Source organism: Ictalurus furcatus, chromosome 12 (genome assembly GCF_023375685.1).
Source record: "Ictalurus furcatus strain D&B chromosome 12, Billie_1.0, whole genome shotgun sequence".
NCBI classification, from domain to species: Eukaryota; Metazoa; Chordata; class Actinopteri; order Siluriformes; family Ictaluridae; genus Ictalurus; species Ictalurus furcatus.
In genome coordinates this window covers 16,796,183-16,809,866 of record NC_071266.1, presented here as the reverse complement: position 1 = coordinate 16,809,866, position 13,684 = coordinate 16,796,183, and the positions used below count along the sequence as shown (strand labels likewise).

The window sequence follows — 13,684 nt, the reverse complement described above, 5'->3', positions numbered from 1 at the left end:
AGACTAAAGAATTAACCACCTTGAATGAATTCGGATAGAGGATAAGAGGGATTTTGTTGGAAAAGCTCATTTCTTGAAACTTCCATATCCTTAAGAGTATCTGGTTTCTTCTGTGATTGAGCAACAATACTGTAGGTATTGTAAGAGTTTCTGTGACAGTGATGTAATAGCAAAAGCATGCCTTACCCACTGCATTAGTCTCCTTTTTCTTTTTCTGGTTGTTCAACCATCTTGCCCTCCTGAAAACTGAATAAAACACAGAGTTGTTTAGAAACACGTCTTTGTCAACGGTGTTACCTGAAACATCAGGTTCTTTCACAACACGCCCATGAAAATCATCAGAAACCTCTAGATTTTTCTAGTGTTTGAGGGCCCAGGTCTACAGCCACCAGGAAGAGTTATTGAATTTGTTTACTAGACAAATGAGATGAAATTGTGAATTTCACATTTTTAACAAAAATTCTTTGGGCAGTGTTTATTTGAACAAGGTATTTTTGCCAATCTTTGATGTGCGATTTTCAGGTGAGTGCAGAGGTTTGCAAATGTGAAGCTACAACCCATTAATTGGTAGCTTTTTTTTACTGTGAGTTCTGTACATGTGCCATTTAAAGGATGAAAATGTAAAAAAAAAAAAAAAGCATCCATTTCCCCCAAATTTAGATATGACATCAGGACTTTTTTTCTGTACATTGTGGCATGAGTTACTAAATCTGTAATGGATTTGGCTCTCAGTGAATTTTCACATTCTTCAGTTTTTTTCATCTGTCAGTGATACAAACTCTCCATGCAAAGATTTGCACATATCCATTGACAACTTTATATACATGCTCATGTCCACTAGAAACAGCAGCAATTAATTAGTAAATAAGTGGCAGCATCCAACAAGGGGCATGTCTTTCTAAACATTATAGATGTGTCCTTCACTTTCCTTCACTTAAAGAGTTATATGTTAAGAATGCTAATAGGTTCCATTCCTATCCTCATGCGTGCAAACAACTGATGTATTGCTTCCTCACTGTGTTTGTTCAAGCAGCCTAACATCTACATCCTTGCATCTACATAGTCGCAGATACAGAGCTGCATAAATGTAATTTGGGTTACTGATACTTTCAAAAGCTCTTGTTTCAAATGTAGGGTATGGCCATGCGTTAGATAAAGCAGGACTACATTAGCCAGAACTATATTTATTTAACAACAATATGACTTATAGTGTAGTGCTAGAATAATGCAACATACCGTAAATGGTCTGTCTTTTGTGCAATGTCCTCCGCTTATGCTGCATGGTAGGACAGCATTCCCATAAATTGAACTTGAGCCGATATCAGGTGAACGCAATTGATTATGAGTTAACAAGTTTCAGTAGACTAATTAGATCATTACCTCATGGTAACTACCTAGTTTTGCTAAGCTTGTGCCTACTGTAGTCTCAGATTCCTGTTCTCAGAGTGTTTTGCATTCTGAGATGCTTTTCTGCACACCACAGTTGTAAAGAATGGTTATTTGAGTTACTGTAGCCTTCCTGTCAGATCGCAGCAGTCTGTCCATTCTACTCTGACACTAACTACCATGTCACAGTCAAAATCACTAATTTCTTTGTTGTTGTGGATATTCGTAATACCAGCTTATATGTACATAAAAAGCTGCTATAAGAAAATGGACCATTGCAATACCTGCCATAGTACTCCAGGAGATAAACTGTGCAAAACTGGTGATAAACTAGTATGCCATGATGTACAGACTTTTAACAGTGTTGAACTGTTCATCAATCATCCGATTCCAGCCACCAAAAGTACATTGATATGTAAATGAATATAATGAATTGTACAGTTTTGTACTCTTAAGACCACAGATTATTACTGAGAAAACAACAGCAATTTTTTTTACACACACACACACACACACACACACACACACACACACACACACACACACATTCTCTCTCATCTGCCATGGAATAGCTCTGAAGAGCAGCTCCTTGATGGAGTGGTAACCCACGGCAACGCTCTACTCTTGCTCTCTCTCTCTCTCTCTTTCTCTCTTTTTATCTAAATCGCTCTCACACATAAAAACAGAATAAGAGTTAATATAATATAATGTCCATTTTCCCACCCAAAGTAAACTAAAGAACAGTCCTCAGTAATCTTGACTGGCCAAAGCATGACGCATTGCAGTCACACATGCTTCTTTAAGGTTTAGAGGCCATAGCCTATATATACAAATGAATGTTATATAATAAAATATCATTTGAACCCATTAACAATATTAACTTTGAATATTAATAACTCAATACACCTTATATAAATGTCATCAGTACTATGTAGCTTATTAATTTGACAGATGTATTTATGTTTTATGTCCATTATGTCTATCAACTAAGTCTTGTTTTAGCCAAAAATGCTATTCCTGTATAATCCCACCAGTGTATAGACTGCAGTATGAGTCAGACGGCTACAGTATCAGCACATTCCCACCTCTCGGTCAAAGTCAGTCTTTTAATTCCTCTTCACACTTCTTGTATTGATTAGGGCATTTAAATAGGTAATAAATAATATTTCCTGTATGATGTAACTAAAGAATGATTCATTTGTTCAACAGCTATTAAGTAATACCTTATTTTGTGTGTGTGTGTGTGTGTGTGTGTGTGTGTGTGTGTGTGTGTAAAAATGCAAGAAACAGCAAGAGCAGAGCAAGAGAGAAAATGCTGAAACACTGTGAAAAACCACCCACAGAGCAATCTGTCCTGTTCTGAGAGAGAGAGAGGGAGAGAGAGAGAGAGAGAGAGAGAGAGAATGGTAACTCAAGTTGAATAGCTGGTGGTGTTCACAGGGTGAGCTATCCTCACTGCAGATCTCACAAGAATAGTGTGTACAAAATGTACTGTGACCATCAGCTCTAATAGCAAAAAAAATGAATACTCTCTCCTGCTCCTTAGTTTGAGCAAATTGACATCATCTGCTTTTAAAGGTAATTTCTAGGTGCAAAAGCATTACAAGGTTTTATCAAAGGTCAGAACAATACATATACAGTATATGGCGAAAAGTATGTGGACACCTGACCATCATACCCATATGTGCTAACATTCCATTCCAGATTTCGTCCCCATTTGCTGTTATAATAACCTTCACTTTTATGGGAAGGAGTCCCACTAGATTTTGGAGCATGGCTGTGGGGATTTGTGTTCATTCAGATCTAAGAACATTAGTGAGGTGATGCACTGACGTTAAGTGAGGAGGCCTGGGGTGCAGTCGGTGTTCCAGTTCATCCCAAAGGTGTTCAGTGGGGTTGAGATCAGGGCTCTATGCAGAACACGCTATGCAAGTTCTTCCACTTCAACCTTGGGTAATCATATCTTCATGGAGCTCACTTTGTGCTCTGGGGCATTGTCATGTTGGAATATGTTTGGGAAATCGTAATGCTACAGCATCCAAGGACATCCTATACAATTTTGTGCTACCAAATTTGTAGCAGCAGTTTGGGGAAGAACCACATATTGGTGTAATGGTCAGGTGTCCACATACTTTTGGTCATAGTGTGTCCCTGGCCAAGCAATATTCAGTGTGTTTCTTTTGTTTTTTAAATCTTTTTCCTCATGACATTTAGTCAAATACAAAATCAGAATACGCAAACTGATCAGAATGCAATTGTAAAAAACAAAACAAAAAAACCCTTCATACCATTCACTCCTAAAGAGTAGATTAAGTAAGGAATATAGCATGACAGACCATGCTGTTATAAGAAAATAATCAACAACCAGGTGGTGTGGCGCACCAAAACATTTAGGTAAGGGTTGCGGTGACCTAAAAGTCCCACATGACTGGTCTACTTGGCCATGCTGTTTTCTTATTTTGAAACTTGCACTCTCCTCTCTAGAGCCTTTTTGGTGGCAGATCCAAAGAATTAACCTGATGCACATGGCAGACATGACAGGGTTTATATCCATCCAGCAAAGTGTAGACCATGGTAACTACACTTGGCATCGTGCATAAAACAGGTTGGCGATGAGCTGTCTTGTATCCATGCCTAGGTTTCTCGCTTCTAGGAGCAAGGTGCAAAATATAGCCTTGGTCTCATGTTGTTCATGTTATATTTTCTTTTTGCATGAACAAAGTTTGACAAGAAGCAATTCCATCCAACCATCCATACCACCTATCCTACATAGGGTCACAGGGGAGCCTGGAGCCTATCCAAGGGACCTCGGGGCACATGGCAGGAGACAGCCTGGACGGGGTGCCAACCGCACACACTTTCACACACTTCAGACAATTTGGAAATGCCAATCAGCCTACAGCGCATGTCTTTGGACTGGGGGGAGGAAACCAGAGTACCAGGAGGAAACCCCTGAAGAATGGGGAGAACCCGCAAACTCCATGCAAACAGGGCGGAGGCAGGATTTGAGCCCCCAACCACAGAGGTGTGAGGCAAACGTGCTAATCACTAAGCCACCGTGCCCCCAAGAAGTAATTCCTTCTTCTAGAAAACATTGGCACAATGCATAAATGAAGGCACTAGTTAAAGTAAAAGCTTGGCCTCAAAGGATTTAATGGTTTTTGGTGTCTTGACTCTTGATCTTGACTCGGTCTTACATTCAGTTGAACTCAATCTTAACTTGGCCTCCACTGCCTTCAGACTTTGTCTTGGTTTGACCTGGTTTTGGACTTGACAATGGTGGTCTTGAATGCAGCCCAGAGGCTGACCTGTTCGTGATTGTAATACTAGCTAGAGTGCATGCTATGAAGATTGGGGGTGGTTAACAATCCTTTACAGCTCTTAAGTAAATCATTACACTGTAGCAAGATCAACCTCAAGATCATCCGTCCTCATCCTACTCGACCTCTCTGCTGCTTTCGACACTGTGAATCATCAGATCCTCCTGTCAACTCTCTCCAGCCTAGGCATCACCGGAATGGATCTGCTTTGGGTGAAATCATATCTCACAGGCAGATCCTTCAAGGTATTGTGGAGGGGAGGAGCTTCTGAAACTCAGCAACTCACAACTGGGGTTCCCAGGGGTCAGTTCTGGGTCCACTTCTCTTTTCTATTTATACTATATCTCTGGGGCCTGTGATTGAGTCTCATGGCTTTTTCATATCATTGCTATGCTGATGACACCCAGCTCTATTTGTCCTTCCAGCCTGATGATCCATCTGTCTCTGCACAAATCTCTGCTTGCCTGTCTGACATCTCAGACTGGCTGAGGATACACCACCTTAAGCTCAACTTAGACAAGACCTTGTCTGGAACAACATCCCCCTACCTCAACACTCTCCTTAAGGCTTACAATGCCTCACGCAATCTGCGATCAGTTAACAACCGACGCTTAGTAGTGCCTACTCAGCGTGGCTCAAGGTCCCTTTCCAGAAGCTTCAAACTAACTGTTCCTCAGTGGTGGAATGAACTTCCAACCGCAATCCAGACTGCAGAATCTGTCACTAGGTTCAAAAAAACAACTAAAGACCCACCTCTTCCGTGAACATTATTTAAAAAAAAAAAAATAATAATACACTGGCTCTTACACCTCTACTCTGTGCACTTTGCTTCTCAAGAACTTACTTAAAAATCTTGTATGGTTACTTAAAAATCTTGTATGGTTACTTAAAAATCTTGTATTGTTCTCCACTTGACATATTGCTTTGCTTGTATTTCCTCATTTGTAAGTCGCTTTGAATAAAAGCGTCTGCTAAATGAATAAATGTAAATGTAAATGTAGAAGTGAATTTCCCTGACTGGCACAGTGTGAAAGAGCACATTTGGTGGCATCTGTTGTACATCACTATCCAATAATCAGTACTTGGACTGTATCCATTTTGAAGCTGGCTGTCTGCTTTTATTATTATTATTATTTTATTTATTTTATTTTTTTATTATCAGCCTTGAAAAATCTCCCAGACGCACTTGTTAACATAGTATCCCCATGCCCATGAGCCATCGAACAGGCAGGAAGACCGGTCATTTGGCTATAAGGAAGACTTTGTTGAAGGACATGAGCTTCTGTGCTGCCTGGTGGTCTGTCGTCCATAGACCTTGAACATGAATTGAATTGCATTCTTATTTCTGTGCCTGTCAGTCATTGCTGAATGTAAGTGTTTTCAAATAGCCAGCTGTGGTGTTTAGGTCAGATTCTACTCCAAATCTGCTAGCTGGTTGTACCATGTCAGCATCAGCATCACTTCATAATCAGCATCTGTAAGATAGTTAATGTTGAGGCAAAGGACACATAGCTGTTACTTTCAGCACTGTTAACCCTCTTACCCCTAAGTTATGTCCCATAACCCTATATTCCCCAGAGAAACAGCACGCCAACCCTGAGTTCCTGGGCCAAAATCAACATTTTAATTTTAACATTTTTAGGCCTTGAAACAACTTATAATAATGTATTTGTGTAATATCACTTGGAAAATGAAGCAGTTCAGTGTTTTTACTAAACTTAGAGCACAATTCTTCACTAGAGAAATTACGAAAAAATGCTCGCTAAAATCCTTATACTCATTTAGAAGTACCATACGAGCATCAGCGTGGTCAATGCCTTTGAATAAATTCAAGTAAATAATAAATAAATAAATGCATTTTAGCGCCAAAAGTCAAGTTTCTGGTGATAATCAGACCAGCAGGTAGTGTTTTCACGAATGCACAGAAATGGTCCCGTTATGACTCCAGACCCCTGCAGTGTCAGTCGCACTGGTTGATGCTGAAGATGAAGACGGATCAGGGTCCGAATCAGGAGAGGTTGCGTCACTATCAGTTTCGGTTTCGGTTTCAACATCGCCTGAACTTTCACTGCTGTCACTATCTAGAATCCTCGCTCTCGCTTGTGTAACTGTGTATGTTTTCTCTTTTTTTCACTGTTTTAGATGTACCTGTGTTCACTGTAGGTGTAACTTTAGCTGGAACACGATTAGCTTTTCGCTTTGGCATTTTTAGTTCACTTCTACTAGTACACCAATATTCACGCTTGGATCAGCTTCATCGTAATGACGGCATAATGTCAATCAAGTCCTGACGTCATGACGTCATCAACATTCCGGGTCAAAATATAATAAAGTAAGGAATCATAGCAGAGTAATTCCGGTACACCGGCCTTACGGGGATAACGTTTACACTGTAAATCCTCTATATCGGCCTTACGGGGATTTGGCATAGACGACCAAGCCGGTATATCGTCCTTACGGGAATAGATCAAAGACGGGCAAGCCGGTTTTTCGGCCATATGGGGTAAGAGGGTTAAGACAAGTCTTGCAGCATGGCTTAATTAAACACTCACTGTGGTGAATGAAAAAGCGGTTTGTTATGTGGAAGGAAAACCAGTTCTAGCCCCAAAGCTGTGTATTAATGGAAACCTGGCAGCACGTACACTCCTGTCGCACACTGTTACTTGTTGTCATGACTGTTATATTCCTTTAAGCCAATAAAAAGTTTTTTTTTTTAGTTCTGTTTTTGAAGAAAGATGGAGGCTTGTTTTAGAAATATAGTTTGGACAAATTGTATTAGTTTTACTCAAAAGATATTACTGATTTTATATACTATATGTATACTTGACACCAGTGAGCTGAACACTTCATTGTGTATTCACTTTATTTGGTAGACCTTTTGTATGTATGCGTGTCATTACAAATCCAGAAGCAGCCGCCCACTTTAAAGTTCTTAGACTCTCCCAATAAACCCAAGGACTGAGCACACTGTTGGCATGGCGACAGATGTGGTCAAGGCAAGAAAAAAACAACCTACCCTCCAAAAATAAACTTTTTTCCATTTGTCCTCTCCACTTCTCCCTGTCTCTCAACAGTGAATAACGAGTGCATAACTCTGATCAAGCTCTTCCTTTCTCAGTCATGGTAGTGAAGTGCAGCAGTAGTTATGTCGCTAGATCTATAGCTGAGGTAGGATATACTTATTCAGACTTATGTATACATAGTTTATATTATGGGTGGAACAGTATGATAAATTTATGATAAGTTGTCGTCACGATTTTACATTCATAATTTATCATCTCTGGTGAAAGACGTCATTGAAGTAAAGCGATTCCTATAATGCTGGCATGCCATCCATTCTCTTATTGCACCCCCTTGTTTGGGCTAATGTGGCCTTCATATGGTGTGAATAGAGCACCAGATATGATTTATTGATCAGAGATGAACATCTCTTGTTCAGTCTGATACATTTTATTTTCATAGGTCTACTGTTAGACACAGCTGATTTTGGCCTCTACTGTTGGCCAGAAAGTGCTTCAGTCCCTGCAAAGTGCACACACACATGGTTTTCAAGACATCACCATGGTCCTGAACACTTCATGATGTACTCACTCTCTTGTCAATCACAGTGGCACTAGCCAATTGTGGGCATCATGCATGCGGTTTTCACCCTCCCTGGCTGGTAGCTGTCGTATGATGGGGAGAGCTGACTGGTGGGTGGGAGATGGCAGGTGACCAGATTAGGGAAGAAAATGGGGGAAAGTTCTAAAACAAATAAAACTAAAAGAGTTTAGGGTTAGCTTCGGCGTAGTATATTATATATATATCATTAAGGCTACATCTACATTAATCCAGATAAATCTGAAAACGCATCTTTTTCTCTATGTTTTGGCCTTCCATCCTGACCGAGACAGCATTTTTTGTCCAGCAAACACTGAGTTTTTCAAAAACATGCTCCCAAGTGAATAAATTTGAAAATGCCGTTTTCGCATTGTATTGTGGACTGAGAAAACAGGGATATTCGAAACTATTATTTTTAGTCACATCACATGGTGCAGTCATATGACCCATTCAACTCAAACTAAATAAGCTGGTGGACGATGTTGTACTGCAGTTGTTGTGCCTGCTATCCAGTTTGATTAAAGATCTTTGTTAAAGATTAATGTTACTTTGTGCAACCTTCAGATTGCATTTTTAAATAAACGCCCGACGGAAATGACGCAAACCAAAGCTTCTTACGTTTTTACGCATGCAGAGTTAAAGGATGTAAGCGTTTTCAGACGTTTCAGTGTGGACGAGCAGTTTTTGGAAAACGTTTGAAAATGCCAGTGTAGAGTGTAGGAGAGCATTTTTTGAAAGGAAAATGCAGTTTTCAATTCAATTCAATTTTATTTGTATAGCGCTTTTTACAATAGACATTGTCTCAAAGCAGCTTTACAGAAATATCAGCACGGTATACAGATATTAAAGGTGCGAATTTATCTCAACTGAGCAAGCCACTGAGTAGCGACGGTGGCAAGGAAAAACTCCCTAAGATGTTTTAAGAGGAAGAAACCTTGAGAGGAACCAGACTCAGAAGGGAACCCATCCTCATCTGGGTAACAACAGATAATGTGAAAAAGTTCATTATTGACTTATATGAAGTCTGTATGGCCTTAGGAGCAGCCGTAGTCCCAGAGTTTTCAGATCTATCCTGATCAGTGTGGACGTAGCCTAAGTATATCGTTAATTAATAATTATGTCAATTGAAGGATAGTAAGACAAAATTGTGTGAGTGTGTGTGGGCACAAGTGAGGAGGCAAAAAAACTAGACGGAAGCAAAGAGAGAAAGTCGTTGCCGAGCCTTTATTTTACGTTTGTGATGGAAATGTCCACACACTATTCAACCCAATTTCTTTACCTTCTAGTCTGTCTGGTGTTACAAATTTGCCTTTTTGTGTGTGTGTGTGTGTGTGCGCAGTGGAATGAGACTGTGACTCTGAACACTGACTAATGCAGGAGGCTAAGTTGGGAACCTCTTGCACACTCAAGCTGTTCAAACAGCAGGGCAAATGTTGGATTTCTCTAATCCAGTTTTTCAGTGTTTGCGTTGAGGCGGGCACCGAGTAATGCAGGAAGTGCAAAATTTACAGATGTCAAATGTTTTAAAATAGTTTTTAAAAATTGACATTCAAACCAATTTGCGTATTAATTAGCCTATAATTCTGGAGCAGTGGTTTCTTTTAGTCCAGCTAAGTTAATATTTTCATTAGCCATGTGGTAGCACTGTAATTTTAAATCAACCACTTTAGTAGCATTAAACCATTTTTCTAAAAAGGTAACTTTTTTTTTACCAACAACTACTACCCTGCAATATTTTCCTACCTTATACATCAGGGGTGTCCAATCTCATCCGGAAACGTTCAACCAAGCAGATGCCACACCTGAGTCTATTGAAAGCCAAGCTCAACTGATTAAACAGGTGGAATCAGGCGTGGCTTCTGCTTGATTGAATGAAAACCTGCACCCAGACTGACCCTTTGCAGATAAGATAGGACACCCCTGCTACACATGGCGTATTTCATGTCGATTGGTTGGAACACAGTTCATTTAAGGTTACTGGATGCTTACATGCTGCTCTCTGTTTGCTTTAGTGAAAATTGTTTGCAAATTGCACATGATATTGTTCTCCTTGGAGCTGCTTCATTTTGATAAGAAAGAGGAGCAAGTTGAGGAAGATTCCAAAGGACACTGAGAAGGCAAAAGTGTGCACTTAAGAACAACATATGGTCCAGGATGTCAAGCCAATCAGGCAATCATGCAAATCCAAAAAAAATTAAACAAGCAGCCTGTACACAAAGTTGCAGTCTAAGACAACCAACTATCCATCCATCCATTTTCCATACCACTTATCCTACACAGGGTCATGGGAGAGCCTGGAGCCTATCCCAAGAAACTTGGGGCACAAGGCCAGGGACACCTTGGTTGGGGTGTCATCAGAGGCCACAATCACACACACATTCACACACTCTGTGTGCACAGGGTGGAGGTGGAATTCGAGCCCCCAACCCCGGAGGTACAAGGCAATAGTGCTAACCACTAAGCCACCATGCTCTTCACAACCAGCAAAGCAAGTAAATAAAAATTAGGATGTGCAAAATCCTCAATGATCATAATTACACTATTTCCTATGCTCTAAAAAGAGCTGGGTGTTCCCCAGGTCAGGACAGAACTGGGAAAAAAAGGATATAAGCATGCTGCCTGTTCAGCATGGACTGAAAACTAAATGAATTGGTTTCACTAGGAGAATTTAAATCAGTTTTAAAGGATATGGACTCTGGCTTCATCAGTAAATGCTGCTGTAGATAATTGCTATTTTAAAAAAATATATTTTTTATGTTGTTATATAACTGTATTGTATCTATTTGTTGTTGTCTGTTTGCTTGTTGAAACTTTGTATGCTGCCCTCTTGGCCAGGTTAAATATACAATAAAACGAAATAAAATCATCACCTGCCCTTATTCTTCAGCTTCTGGTTACTGGAGTACATCACCCAGCTGTGGTGGTATTTTTAGCTGTGCTGCCCTTCTCAATCGGCTTCACAAGGAAAAGGATCATGCCACGGGATTGTTCAAAAACGTTTTGCTAACTTGTCTAAGTGTTTAGCATGTTTCTTGAGCACCACTGATTTTTAAACCTTTCCACTGTTAAACGTAGCCATTGTTAGAGTCTATCTAACATGTAGCTAGCTAGTTAAAATAGCCAACTGCCAATATCCTGTCATCCTTTTTTTTCTCCCTAATTTGGCCAATTCCCACCACCAGTTAGGTCTCCACTATCATATGACAGCTACCAACCAGTAGAAGGTGAAGACTATCTCATGCTTCCTCCCAGACACCCATGATTGGCTAGTGTTGCTCTGATAGACAGGGAAGACAGACTTTGCCACACCTTGGCCAATTTTGCCCTCGTCAAGATTCGATTTCCAGAGATTTTCTGTTGTGTCCCTTGTGTCATCGTTTTTGATTTGTAAAGTAGCAGAATGGTACTCCTCGTGGCCTGCTGCCCTGGGTATGCTCCAGCCCTGAAAGTGCGTTATACAGTTTGATTCCTTCTGACACCCCAGGAGATAGAGACAAGTTGTATTTCTTTCTTTCTTTCTTTTTTGTTTGCACATATCCATCCATCCATCTTTTTTCGATACCGCTTATCCCTACTAGGTTACGGGGTGCCAGTTCATCGCAGAGCACAATCGCACACCCATTCATATACTATGAGCACTTTTGGACATGCCAATCAGTCTACAATGCGTCTTTGGACTGGGGGAGGAAACCAGAGTACCCAGAGGCACTTGGACCCCCGAAGCACTGGGAGAACATGCAAACTCCGCACACACAAGGCCGCGGCAGGAATCGAACCCCCAACCCTGGCGGTGTGAGGCTAACCACTAAGCCACCATGCACCCTGTTTGCACATAGGGATGCATTCTGACAGCCTGTCAATCAAATAAGCCGTGCCATTAGTGTTTGGCGACATCAAAACACGTACCTTAAATTTAATATGACCTCACACTTTTAGGAAGAAACCGTGAGAGAAACCAGACTCAGAAGTGAACCCACTGGACAGTGCGCATATCAAATCATTACTCATCTAAGTCAAACAGGACTAAGTGTGTTGAAAAGACGCTCAGTGTGAGACTCGTCATCCCTGCAGAAAAAATCCCAAAACAATAGAAACTATCACAGAAATTCTAACGGTTTTCACTACAATGCATTATAAACCCTCAGCTAACCATTTAAACCATTACCATTACATTACTGGTCCTTAATGGTATCCACTGGGGTGCACAGTGGCTTAGTAGTTAGCACGTTTGCCTCGCACCTCCAGGGTTGGGGGCTTGATTCCTGCCCCCGCCCTGTGTGTGTGGACTTTGCATGTTCTCTCTGTGCTTTGGGGGATGGATGGATGGATGGATGGATGGTATCCACTAGACGTACTGTAACATGCCACCAATATAAGGCAACAAATTAGCAGTAGAGTCCCACAGTTTCCATTAAAACCAGTACAATTCCCATTATAACCATTAAGTAGAAGTCTGTGCAGGTGAGATTATCCACTGAAGAAAGTGTGATACGACTTTTTGTTTAACTTTTGTTCAAACCCAGTGGTGTTGCTTTTTAAAAGCGCGCGTGTGTGTATGTGTATGTGTGGGCGCGGTTTGGTCTCGAGGAGCGCTGTTGCCTCTTCCTGTACTAAATCAGCTTGAGCCAGAGCAGGAGAGATTCAGCATGAAGAAACACCGCTAGATTCACACCGCTATGACTTTACACGCTTAGACGATTAGACGCGTAGCACAGCGAACACACACAGCCTTCACTCTGGGACATTTTGTAAGGATTTGAGCTCGGTGTTACACTTTTCTCACCGCGTTGAGCCATGTCTCGAGTTACGGATGTGTCGAAAGTTCGCCAGGAGAGGATGAGGGAGATCACACTCCGGGTAAGAGCGACCGCGCGCGCGCACACACACACACACATACACGCACACGCACGCCCGCGCACACGCACATTTAAATCCCTGTTCATGAAGAAAGTGGCGGAAATCCTACATATTAGTACAAACATCATATATGTTATTGTATAGAATATTAGATATGTGAAAATATCTAGTTAGCTTTTGTTTAGTTAGCGGTTTGTAAGTGTGAAGTGTGGGAATGTCTTGAATAACGGACAGGAATTAAAGACAGCCTATTCTACTTATTAGCATGTGTAGGTGTTACTGAGTGGGAATCTACAGTATAAGCGCGCGCGCGTGCGTGTGTGTGCCTGATGATAGGCAGACCACATGCAAAAAGAGCGGTTGCCATAGAAATCTTAGGCTACTCTTTTAGCATCCACACCAAAATGATGATCACAATCTCTCTCTCTCTCTCTCTCTCTCTCTCTCACTCACTCACACTCTCTTTCCCTCTTGTCTCTCTCTCTCTCTCTCTCTCTCTCTCTCACTCACACTCTCTTTCC

At 41.0% G+C, this 13,684-nt stretch overlaps 1 protein-coding gene across 2 annotated transcripts in view; it reads left to right on the top strand.

Moving 5' to 3' along the window:
• Nucleotides 1-13,684, top strand: part of arhgef1a (Rho guanine nucleotide exchange factor (GEF) 1a) — a 68,581-nt gene that overhangs the window by 9,359 nt on the left and 45,538 nt on the right. The window contains exon 1 of one of the 2 annotated variants that reach the window (XM_053638534.1): nucleotides 12,877-13,163. The exons of the other annotated variant lie outside the window; for it this stretch is intronic. Coding sequence (XP_053494509.1) covers nucleotides 13,101-13,163 — 63 coding nt within the window. The 5' untranslated portion in view covers nucleotides 12,877-13,100. Of the gene's footprint in view, nucleotides 1-12,876; nucleotides 13,164-13,684 lie in introns of those variants that run through there. 2 annotated transcript variants of the gene reach the window in all.